Source organism: Aegilops tauschii, chromosome 3, assembly GCF_002575655.3.
Source record: "Aegilops tauschii subsp. strangulata cultivar AL8/78 chromosome 3, Aet v6.0, whole genome shotgun sequence".
NCBI lineage: Eukaryota > Viridiplantae > Streptophyta > Magnoliopsida > Poales > Poaceae > Aegilops > Aegilops tauschii.
In genome coordinates, this window is record NC_053037.3 from 602,588,257 (window position 1) to 602,600,638 (window position 12,382).

The following is a 12,382-nucleotide window of genomic DNA, read 5'->3' on the forward strand; positions in this document are numbered from 1 at the left end:
TTAAAAACCAAGTTTAAAGAATAAAGTTGCGTAGCAGACATCAACACGCGGTATTCCCTGCTCAATCCACACGGGTCCACAGGTAGCACCTCCGCCGGGGTGTACCTTGGCCCATCCGTTCGTGCGGGTTCGGTTAAGCCCCGCATGGGCTGTTCCCCAACCGAAACCCCTCAACCATGCGAAAACACGGGGAAACATAATCGTCACCTCACCCGTGGAAACAAACCACGCGGGACCTGCAGGTGAACTCTCGGCGACGTCGAAGCCCAATGCGAACTCGGCGGCAGTTGCTACCTGCCAGGAGGGATTTGACCGAACATGATTGGGATCTGGAGGTTTAATCCCTACATGGATTGGTTGAGGGACTGGGGATCACCCAATCCCTGGGTGGATTGGATGGCCTAGGGGGTTGGCCCCCTGACTACCGAACAAGGCCTAACAGCGTGTTTGGTTGGGGGTAATTAGAACTGAGGAATGGAAATTGAAGAGGTACGAGACTTTAAATCTATTGTTTGGTTGGAGGGATCGAGAATTCATAAGGACATAGTCATGGGACTTCCTATCGTGCGCCAAACAGAGTATTGGGAATAAAATGACTCATCCCATGTCTAATCTCAATACAACTCCCTACTCTAAACTCTTATTCCCCTTCTCAAATATTGCCAAACGCGTTGTAAAGGGTTTGGAGCCGAGGATGACAAGTCATCCCCTTCACATGCATTCACGTTTTCCATTCATTTCGGGCATCTGAATTCCTCGAGAAACCCACTATCCAAGTCCAAGAGCAAGGACAATCGATCGAGACCAAAGGTATTCACATAGATCAATTACTGTGCGTCATCATTACAAATTTTGTAGTACTACCGTCTAACAATCAAATGAATGAATGAATGAACCACTGAAGGGGCTATATGCAAGACGGAGATGGTATATGCTTCGGTCCGGGGTAAGGCTAGCTAGCTCTAGCTCATCATGATCTTGAACTCGTCGAAACTGAGCACGCCGTTGCCGTCAAGGTCGAACCGGCAGATCATGGCGTGGCACTCGCCGGCGCCCCGCTCGGTGCCGAGCCTGCCGAGCATCCGCCCGAGGCTGGCCGGCGTGATGCACCCCTGCCCCTCCATCTCGTACATCCGGAACGCCTCCCTCAGCGCCCGGGTCCTCTGCTCGTTGTCCTCGTCCTCGGCGCCCGCCCAGGCCGCCTGCTGCGCCAGCTCGAGGAACTCGGCCTCGCACAGCAGCCCGTCGCCGTCCGCGTCCGCCGACGCCACCAGTGCCTCGGCCTCCTCCGCCGGCACGTCCTCGCCCAGCGTCGCCCGCATGCACCCCCGCAGCTCTGCCGCCGAGACCCGGCCGTCGCCGTTCTGGTCCAGCGACGCGAATAGCGCCCTCAGCTCGCCCGACTTTGTCGCAACCATTCTTGCCGGACGATCGATCGATCGGTCGTGCTAACTAACCGGTGAACTAGACGCTCTTTGTCTTTGGTCGATCCTGCCTGTGCTTCCTAGATCCTCTGCTTTGCTAGAGTTCTGCGTTGCTGCTGCATGATCTTGTGGGAGCGCGTGTGCATATATACTCGGGCCGCGACGCGCTCCATGGAAGCTTCATAGCATGCAGGGAGGGAGGAGAGATGCCGTGGTCATCGTTGACGTACGTACATGCCGTGTGGCGGATTGGGCAGGAGGTTTTTCTTTTTTCTTCTGGGTGGTCAACCACGGCGGGTCAGTAGTCTTCTCCTGGAAATGTGGATGCGAAGCTTTGATGGGGGCGTACGTGACTTTGGCGTGAAGGCCGATCGAGATGGTTCTCGTGGAGGAGAAAAGCAGGGGAAGGCACGGGAAAAATCTGCTTCGGCGACGGAAAAGTTCGAGTGCGCGTGTGTGCTTAGCCGGGAAACTGTGGGCGCCTCCGCGTGTGCGTGCGTGCGTGCGTGTGTTCCTTCCAATTCATGTCATGTCGCCATCGTGCCACTCTTTAACGGCGACCCGCGAGTTTCGTCCCGCGTTCGTCCATGAACAGGGACCAGTCATGGACAAGAATGCGGACGGCCGCCATCCAACACTGCTCGCAAATGTTGCAAAGGTTTTTTTAACAAACCGATAAAATTCATACAAACTCAACGGATTTCATACAAATCAGACAACAATATTTACATTTGGACATATTTTAAGTAAAAAGATATAAAACTATGTGCACGTACGGTCGCGCGGAGCTTGACGCCCATGACACGGATATACTACACTAGCCTACGGCCGGCCGTGACGGATCCCTTTGTCTTCCACATGGCCGGCAGCCCGCTCATCGGATTGCCGAGAGTCCCAGATGCATATTCGTCCCCCGTATCTTTCATATGTTCGGCTGTGCCACTCATCAGAGTGGCGAAGAGGGTGCTTCAGCCAGAGGCGAACTGGGGTCTCCTCCGCTTCCGTGGAGCCTAGACGGGGGCTGACGATGGTCTAAGATAAAGAATCGGATGGGTCACCGGCTGTACAAGCCGGCAACGTGCCAGCGGTGGCCTTCCTGGGACCCAAGCGGCGGCGGCGGCATCGTGTGTTCTACTTTCACTCGATGTTGGCGGCAGATGCGGACGCACGGCGGATGGCGCGGCCGCAAGCACGGGAGGCGCAGTTTGATGCGGCGCCGTCCACGGTAGTGGTGATGCCTGTGCCGCCGTGCTCCCTCCATGCCGGCCGGGAGCAATTGGCCACCCTTCTGTGAGCTGGCTCGGAGCGGCGAGTTGTTGAACCACACGCCGGCTTGGAGCGGCAACTTTCTCTGTCTGGTTTGGAGGTGGAGCAGCGAGCTGTCTCGCTCGTATCCGGCGGGCTACCCAACCGACTTTTATGCCAGAAAATTGCTCTTCCTCCTTGTCAGATGCCGTCGGCAGGGTGGAAAAATGATGAACGGAGAAGATGAAGAGCAGCGGAGTGATGCGATTCTTACCCGACGTCTGACCTTCTTTAAATACTGGACGGACGGAAGCAACTTGCCTGGCCTACACAAGCGGCAAATCTTGAGAAATTTTCGAAGCCATCCTACTTTTGAAGTATGGGTACGTCGTCATTCCTATAGCTTATAGACTTGTAGGTACCTGCCACAAAAAAATACCCCGGGGAGAGACACCCACGTTGATCCTAAGGATCGATCTTGGGTGGCCACTGCCACAATCAACCATCGAGTCAGGGGTTAGTCCTCGCCATCGTGCCGCTGTCATTGGATGGATCAGTAGTAGCGTTTCTCAACGGTTTGGTTGGGAGTGTTTGCAAAACCAAGGCTCACTCAGCAGCTACGCACAAGTTTCACCTGCTTCTAGAGTGATTGTTTTCTACCATGCATCGGATATAATGTGTATTTCTCCATCGTCTGCTGTTGCTTTGAGATTCATGCAATATTTTTCGATTTTTTTTTGCAACATTAGCCTGAGTATACATTAGCCTTGTTTCAGAGTATACATTTTTAAAAATAATTTGTACCAGCATGTGCATCAAATGAAACAACGATCAAATTTGCATCCCGGAGATTATGTCCCATGGAGGACGCCGAGGAAGCCGAAGAACAATGCCTCGGCAGCCTGCTGGTGAGCCGAGAGACTTAGACATTGACATAGTGATTAGGGGTGTGGGGCGAAGGAAGGTTAAGGCCAGGGGTCTGAAAAAATATACTTCCTCCGTTCCAAAATATTCTACAAGGTGTATTAGTTTTTTTTCAAAAGTCAAACATGTGCATGTTTGACCAAGTTTTGAGAAGGAAATTCAATATCTAAAATACCAAATTTGTATCATAAGATCCATCAAAAAGATAATTTTTTGTGTTGTATAGAAATGACCGTATAAAAGGAAATGGGCAGCAAGGGAGTTGGGTAGACTAAAGATACTGCCTTTAGCCCTTTGCGGTGTTTTTTTAAGTCGAGTCGTAAGGAAAGACCGGTAGGATTTGGTCCATTTGGTGTCCTTCCAGAAAGAGAAGTGGGAACCCTTTCTCCTTTGACCGCTTGCCCTCCTGATATTTTATTCTATAATCTTGAGCAAACATACATAAGAATAACTTGCACGAAAACGGATGCACCTTATATTCAAGAACGGATGGAGTATGTGTTATATTATGTTGTGTTTCTCCCATGGAACTGACCGATCAACAAGAGATGACACGAGTCATCCAAGAGGTAAGAATCTCAATGTGAGTGGCAATTTCCAGCATCTAAAATAATTGGCACGGAAACTAAGTGATGCAAGAAAAAATCATGCAAAATCATTTGAAAGAAGTACCGACATCATGTTGCAAATGTATATTGTTTGTAGACCATTTCTACAATGCAATTTTCAAACTCAACATGTAAGTTTTTCCGCATTACATGTTGCTTCTAGCGTGACTTCTGATTTCTTCACTACATGATTGGAACTCTAACATTGTATCTAATGTTTCCAATTTTCTTCGTGAAATGTATGTGCGCAGTTGCATTACAGGATACCAAGGAAATACAACTTCTATATGCATAGAAATTAGCGAGTAGCACCTATCAACCCAAGAAATGCAGGAAGTTTTGACATTCATAGTTTCTGGTGTTGTTAGTTCTGAAATACAAATCCTAAATGATTGGATTGTTTTTGCGAGCTGACTTGAGAGATGCTAATTCTTTTGTACTCGGTTAGTCCGGCACACGAGAATAATGATGGTTACTAAAAATAATCAAAACAAAAACCCAATGAATAAAACAACATACATGAGTTCTACCCTCATACAAACATGCATGCTGCACAAATAACACGATCTTGTATCTTTATACTAAGAATGGAGAATGCCTGCCAAAAACAAGAAAGGAAAATTTAGTCAGGAAAATATCATCATTAACGAGCAAGAGTGGAAGAAGGGATTCGTGGGCAATCTAATTGTTCACATTTGGTAGAAATCTATGATTTATGTTACTCATAAATTTAATAATCTTATGTTCTAGAAACCTCCAAATTATTTAGATTCATACTCTTTAAAACACTCCCTACCAGTTTTATAGATACTTAAGGATACGGATACTACGGACATGTAATTGTGTAGATCACTTTAGAAAATTAGGGGCAATAATTATCTTCTGGAGTAATTTGACACTTTCGGATTTGGTTAGATTAAGAGTGAAATTCATTGTCAAAAATAATCTATTTAAACATCCCAACCTATAAAAACAAATTGTTTTTTTAGAATATGTAATTTCGTTTTAGTAGATGGCAATATAGCGTGTAACAATAAATGCTAGGACATTATAAAAACTATTATCATAATATACACTCGCATGATTGTATTATGAATCATGCTAGTTATACATTAAAATAATATTTAAGAGTAGATGTATATGTATGTATAATGACATGGAAAAAGTACACATTTAGTGAAAAATATCAAATAGGAAAATATAAAAAAGTTTACTACAAATATATAAGAATGGTTAATTTTAACCGAATTAACTCACACACACGCGCACACCTGCCCACTCGGCTGATCGTGGCCAGAGTTTTGACAAAGTAATAATTAATCGAGCATGACCCGCCTTTCTTTTGCAAAAGAAAACATGCTAAATCATTTAACTAAACAAGAAGCACTCCGCGGAGAACATTATCAAGATGCATGGGAGCGCAGGGTGGCCCCACCCTAATTTAAGCCAACAACTAATCATATAAGGCAACAAGAAATTGTTGCACCATCTTTAAATCGGGAAAAAGCAAACTTCCTGAAAGTGGGTGTGCAGATGACGCGAGTTAGCCTCCCACACTTCCTATGAGCCCACAAACTAGTACAACTGAACTTGAACCAGTTTACTATTTTTTTTTGCATTCATCAAAGTGCCCATCATAATCGCGGTGGGTCAGTTTTGTCCTTGTGCCACTTTGCAAAAAGACCACAAGTGTCATGAGAGATAAATGGTGGAGATTTTATCTGGATCAGTGAACAAGCACTCCTCAGTTCAAATTTTACATCAGCAATGCGACCATGAATCTCTTCACATTCACCATGTACATCGCTAAATCGCATATCATTCCAGTGTTAGACTGGATTCTGGTGGTATGATGAAAACGTTTTTTTGGCCTATAAAACCTAAATCCAACCATTAAATGAGTCGATTGTGGGTTGATTTTCTTAAAACTAATCATCAAAGTTATAGACAGCTAAAACAAGTCAAATCCATATTCATATGTAAAATTTCATCATGGAAAAGTAGAATATTGAACAAAAAAATCCATTATTTACCTTTCCAACGAGAATTGTTGGCACACATTACAAAATTTAAGAGGCATGATCATCTCAAGATAAGATTTCTCGTGCCTACTACCTCTGTCTTGGTCTATTACTCCCCATCGTATTTTGGGTCAAAGTTTGACCACATATTTGACTAGCAAAATGTTAATGCATGTCATAACAAATTATATTGTTGGATTCATATTTGAATGTAGTTTTTAATGATATTATTTTTGTTATGTATAACTTCTATTTTATTACTTAAATTTATGGTAAAAAAACCCAAAATACGAGGAGATTAGCAATCAAAATGGAGGTAGTAATAATTAAGATTATTTCCAGAGTTGAACTACCATTCTCTTGACATGATGCTAGGATATTCCGAACATGCCAAATTACACCATCTTCTTGTCAAATAAAATAATCTTGCCAAAAAATGTATGCCATCAAATTCACATGTGAAAAGTTCCAAATGTTGTAACTTCTATGACATATATGCATCTCATATGCTATTGGTCGAATAAATGCTTAAAGTAAATATTGGAATACTTATTAGGCCCTATAAACCCGAGTGGGGAGAGAAGGTCTGTATATGCATTGGCAAGGGCCCAGCTTGGATTGGGTCAGGTCAAACACAATGAACAATGTCAAATAGTTGGAAAATTTCTACAGTTAATGAAGGATTCACGGACCATGACTCGGGCCGATGCCCTAGGTGCCTAGGCCCAGTCTTGCCATGCTTACAGTTAAACACACATAATTGAATGCAATTAGATTAAGTTCAACACATAGCTTTCCAATTGTAATAATAATAAAACAAGCAATTTTGTTTGACTAAGAATTGGGACTACAATTCTAACTTGTACATTTTTTACTAGCTACTTAACATTTTTGCTAGGGAACATAAAACATTTCTACTTATCTATAAATACACTATGTTCCCTAATTTTGGAGCTCTTTCATTGAATTGAATTGTTCAATTTTGGATCTGATTCATGATTTTGATTGAGGTTCTTTTGAATTTGGTTCATGATTTTTATTCAGTTGAGGTATTTAATTTCGGATCTTGTTCACAATTTTCACTAGGTCAACTATTTCAATTGAGGTTTCTAATTTTGAATTTGGTTCATGATTTTGACGGAGTAAATGATTTCTCAAGTCAATCGGCAATCACCAACCTACAAAGACACTTGACTCCCATGCATCCTCTCATCACATGGCAAAAAAAATCGTCAACATGTGAAACCATATCATCAATATAGTACATGTGTTCGCGAGCACAAGAAACTTTCCCAAATGCATATTGATTCATTAGTAGAGAACACATAATCACACCTCTAGGAAGGGTCCACCAAAACACCGCATTATCAGAAAAGAAACATATACCATCATCCCCCTCATGCACCAAATGATAATTTTTTTTGTTAAAATCCTAACAACACAAACGGCGCAGCAAAGCACGCAACCTCTCTAGTACTTAGTTCTATGTCAGGTTGCCCCGTTTAGTTAGAGTTCATCCTTACTCAATTGTATGCAGAAATTTCAGTAGTTGTAGTGTAGGTCTTATAAACCAGATGGAGAAAGTACTACTCCCATATATTACGGGACGGAGGGAGTAGTATGTATATCTGTTTTTTTTTTGAACAAAGTACGTATATCTATTATTCTGTTAGTGTCAAAGTTTGCAGTTACCTGTCCCATTTCATATTGGTCACCGCTTTGGCGTTTGTTTGTAACAGTAATATACTCCCTCCATTCCTAAATATAAGTCTTTTTAGAGATTCCAATAAGTGACCACATAGGGAGCAAAGTGAGTGAATCTACACTCTAAAATATGTCTACATACATCGGTATGTTGTAGTCCATTTGAAATGTCTAAAAAGACTTATATTTAGGAACGGAGGGAGTACTTACTAGATACATACTGAAAGCTGATTAACCGAGAATCAGCGGCCAGCTGGGTACTCATGCGGAAAGACCAAACATGATGGAACGGCCGGAACATGACTTGGTCGTCGCCGGCGGCGAGGCAAGTTTATTATATGTGCGCCCAGCATGCCGGGAGGGTGAGAATGACACGTCAAAGCTCCGGGAGCAGACACCGAATAACATATCAGCAGCAACCGACGGAAGCCTGGCTTGCATGGAATATTCTGTCACAAAAGGCCCATCCATGCAGGAGTATTATATATACTCCGATGTGCTCGTTCAACTTTGCAGTTTCCCTCCTCGATGACGGCTGAAAACGAATTGACACCGTCAACAGACCAGTTCCTCGGCCTCATCAATTCTTTCAATAATTTTGCCTTGAATCCATCAACACAACTGGCTAGCTGCAAGCTCGTACGTACTTGTGCCGCCTGCATATATACACGCATAGGCACTTGAGAGTTGAGACCAAGCACCGGAAGCTAGCTAGCGTTGCATTAACACACGGTCACACACTGGTAGTGCTACCACACCCACGAATCTCAGGTCATCACTGAATCAAGCAGACGAAGATGGTGCACGCCGCGACGGCCGAGCGCTTCAGCAGCGTGTTCTCCTCCTTCGACCGCGACGCCGACGGCAGGATCTCGGCGGCGGAGCTGCGGCTGTGCATGAAGGCGGCGCTGGGCGAGGACGTGTCGGCGGAGGACGCCGAGGCGCTCGTGGCGTCGGCCGACGCGGACCGAGACCGGCTGCTGAATGAGGAGGAGTTCCTCAGGCTGGTGGCGCGGCCGGAGACAGAGGCGGAGGAGGAGCGGTGCAGGGGACTCAGGGAGGCGTTCGCGATGTACGAGGTGAAGGGAGAAGGCTGCATCACGCCGGCGAGCCTGATGCGGATGCTCGCCAGGCTGGGGTCCGAGCAGGGCATCGAGGAGTGCCGCGCCATGATCCGCAGGTTTGATCTGAATGGAGATGGAGCGGTTTGCTTCGACGAGTTCAAGGTCATGATGGATGCGTAGCAGCTTTGTGTCCATCGGCCAGTCTACTGAATACTGATCCTCATACTTGGCTACCGTTTTAACCCGTACACAGTTTACTTGGTACTTAATCTTTTTTGCCAGAGCATATTGAACAGATTCATCTAATATTTGGCACTATGTTGGCTTGCTCCGTTTGGTTGGAGTAGTAGTGGCGTGGGTCTTATAAACCGAAATAGATAAAGTACTAGTGGTACAATGTAGAGTTATCTGTTAAGGCATCTACGTCCGGGCGGTGCCGTCCGGTCGTGTTGTGTCATTCAACACAGGTTAGTATTGCCCGCCGAGCGGTCCAGACGTGTTTTATTCTATAAACCAGACACAAACACGGGGGGCATCATGTGCGTTCGGACCGCTGCCAAGCCCGTGTCTGACCGCCCTAGCCCACCAAAGCACCTCCCTCGCCCGCGCGCGATTTCCATCTGAAACGCTAGCGGCGCTCCATAGCATCAATGCCGCATTTATGCTTGTTCAGAGCGGACGCGACCTTTCATTGGCGCCGGCATTGAATCGGCGCGCCCGCCGAGAGAGTGTCGCCCGTACCGCTTTCTGTTGCAGGTGATTGCTCCATGTTCAAACGACGCGACGGTCGTCCGTCCGTTCGTTTGCTGACCACATTAATGACACGTGGTTGCCGAGGCAGCTACTCCGGCGTAGTCCTAGCCATCTCCGGCCCGGCCTTGTCGACCCACCCAGGCCCGGCCCTAAAATCCAGGGCCTAGGCCCGATGGGCTTGCCCATGGGCCGGGCTTGGGCCTGAGTTTTGAGCCCACCAGCAGGGCCCGGACGGGGTTGGGCTTGGCATTTGGCATTTTAAGGAAGAGGCCCGGCCCATGGCCCTAAGCCCTAAGGGCTTTTCAGGGCTTTTTACCAGATGGGCCAGGCTTGGGCTTGAAAAGTAGGCCCGATGGTAGGGCCTGGGAGGGCCTGGGCCTTAGTTTTCTGCCGTGGGCTTTTTTAGGCCCGGCCCAAGCCCCGCCCGGCCCGGCCCATGGCCAAGTATACTCCGGCGCCACCCATCTGCCCCTCTGCCGATCATCATTGTTATATAAACTGCTGCCCCGTGAAAGAACATGCGGTGCCCCCATGTTTGGTTTTGGTAATTGATGACAATCTCTACGGACTAATGGTTGCCTTGAGTTATATTTCAAGGATTTGTCCATAGGCATTTCTTGAAGTTCATGTGTTGGTTTCAAGGAGTTTATGTGGTGACCAAGGTGTTATTAAGGAATTATCCAAAGATTGGTCATGTGAGAGTTGAGCTTATTGCAAGCATGTCTTGGAGAAGAAGATTGTGTGATCATTCATGTATATCTTCAAGGCATCATCCAAATGAAGAGAGTTGAAAAGATTCAAGGTTGATCAAGACTAAGTCAAGAGTGAATCAACTTGATCAACTCACAAAGCGTAGAAGATGTATCGAGAGGGATCAAGCGATCCCATGGTGTGGTAAGCATTATCAATTACGCTTTGTGTACTAACCCATAATCTTCGTGAGAGTTCTTTGTGGGGTTAGGTTGCGGAGTGCAAGTTCAAGTGAAGCATCATGAAAGAGATCAAATGCTTGAAGCTTGCCGTCCATTGTGGTGACAATGGACTTGTGAAGATGTGCGGAAGAGTGGCTCACCCATAGTGGAGTATGGGGGAGCAATCAACTAGTCTTCATCGAGCCAACGCAACCAAGAAAGGTGGTCCAACTTGAGGGAGTCAAGATCGTCATCATCTAGCACTAGTAGGAAAAGGGGCTTTTACCCCGGTTCATAAGGGCCTTTAGTCCCGGTTCTGGAACCGGGACTAAAGGGTCGTTACTAATTCCCTAGCCCTTTAGTCCCGGTTCTTACACGAACCGGGACTAAAGGCCGTCCACGTGGCCGGTGCGGGGAGCCCAGGCAGGAGGGCCTTTGGTCCCGGTTGGTGCCACCAACCGGGACCAATAGGCATCCACGCGTCAGCACCTGGCAGGAGCTGAGGTTTTTGTTTTTTTTGAAAGGGGGTGGTTTAGGGGTTTTGGGGGGTTAATTTAGGTGTTTCATATATTGTGTTAGCTAGCTAATTAGTAGAGAGAAGTGTCCTCTCTTATCTCCGTGCTTGGTCAACGCTACGTACTATATACGTATGGAGAGGAGTAGACACGCTAGCTAGTAATCAAATGAAGGAAACAGAAGATCGTCATGAACATATGCATACAGAGAGAAGTGATATCGACCACCTCTCCTTCTCCGAGATATTGGTCGAACAACAAGTTCTCGTATATCTATCCGATACTACCGGCTACATATATACAATAATTATCTCTTACAAACAATCTCCTAATTATATTGTAGGAACACAGGGTCCACATAGTATTCTCCGTTTTCAGCGATCACGTGGTCAAGGAAGAATGCCGCCAATTCCTCTTGAATTCCTCGCATACGATCTTCTGCTAGGAGTTCATCCCGCTTCCGAAAAATCTAATTTGAAGAAGGGGGTCAATACATATATATATGAATAAATGAAACTCAACACAAATGATGGTAATAAAATAAAATTGTGAATATTATTGCTTACGCACTTCATATTGTTCTTCAGTGTAGCCCCGCTCACAGGTATGGTAGCGGATGGACTCGCAAACGTAGTATCCACCATAATTATTCCCGGGTTGCTGCCACAACCACTTTACAAGAAATAGAGGTCAATCAAACTCGTAAGCAAGCATGCTAAATGGTATTGATCAAACTAGCGCTTGAATCACTAGGAGATGCGCGGAACATGCTACTATAGTACTTACTTTCGGGTGTCTAAATTGCAGCTGGTTCGGCAGTCCCGGGGCTTTTGAGGTGAATTTTCTCCAAACCCTGCCAGATAAAGAAAACAATTACTTGATATCAGGAAATGAACAAAGTTGCTGATATGGTGGATAATGATCGATTTAACTTACTTCTGGAGCATTTGAGTCATGTTCGCATAGTCCTGGGGATCTTTTCGTCTCGAGTCTAAGACGGTTACTACTCCCGGCTCAAGCTTAATCTCTAGGAGAATATAGTGGAAGCTGCGCATGCATGCATAAGTCATCAATTACATTACCATAACGTGGACTAATAAGGGAAACCGAATATGCACAAGACAGTAACACTCACTTGAAGTTGTAAGGAAAGAGTATTATATCTTTGTTTTGATTTAATACCAACGATTGTAGCAAGTTGGCCTCGGCTTCT

The 12,382-nt window shown here is 45.7% G+C and overlaps 2 protein-coding genes across 2 annotated transcripts; one reads left to right on the top strand and one right to left on the bottom strand.

Moving 5' to 3' along the window:
* Positions 1-752: 752 nt before the first annotated feature.
* On the bottom strand, positions 753-1,560 carry LOC109771128 (probable calcium-binding protein CML31). The gene has a single exon (XM_020329834.4). It carries the CDS (start codon positions 1,416-1,418, stop codon positions 963-965), a length of 456 nt encoding a protein of 151 aa, XP_020185423.1. The 5' UTR covers positions 1,419-1,560; the 3' UTR covers positions 753-962.
* A 7,100-nt stretch (positions 1,561-8,660) lies between these two features.
* On the top strand, positions 8,661-9,352 carry LOC109771129 (putative calcium-binding protein CML19). Its single transcript, XM_020329835.3, has one exon. The coding sequence runs from the start codon at positions 8,724-8,726 to the stop codon at positions 9,168-9,170; it is 447 nt and encodes a 148-aa protein (XP_020185424.1). The 5' UTR covers positions 8,661-8,723; the 3' UTR covers positions 9,171-9,352.
* The last annotated feature ends 3,030 nt before the right edge of the window (positions 9,353-12,382 follow it).

Coding starts and splice junctions, on each gene's coding strand:
- LOC109771128 (XM_020329834.4), bottom strand. CDS start 1,418: ATGGTTGCGACAAAGTCGGGCGAGCTGAGGGCGCTATTCGCGTCGCTG.
- LOC109771129 (XM_020329835.3), top strand. CDS start 8,724: ATGGTGCACGCCGCGACGGCCGAGCGCTTCAGCAGCGTGTTCTCCTCC.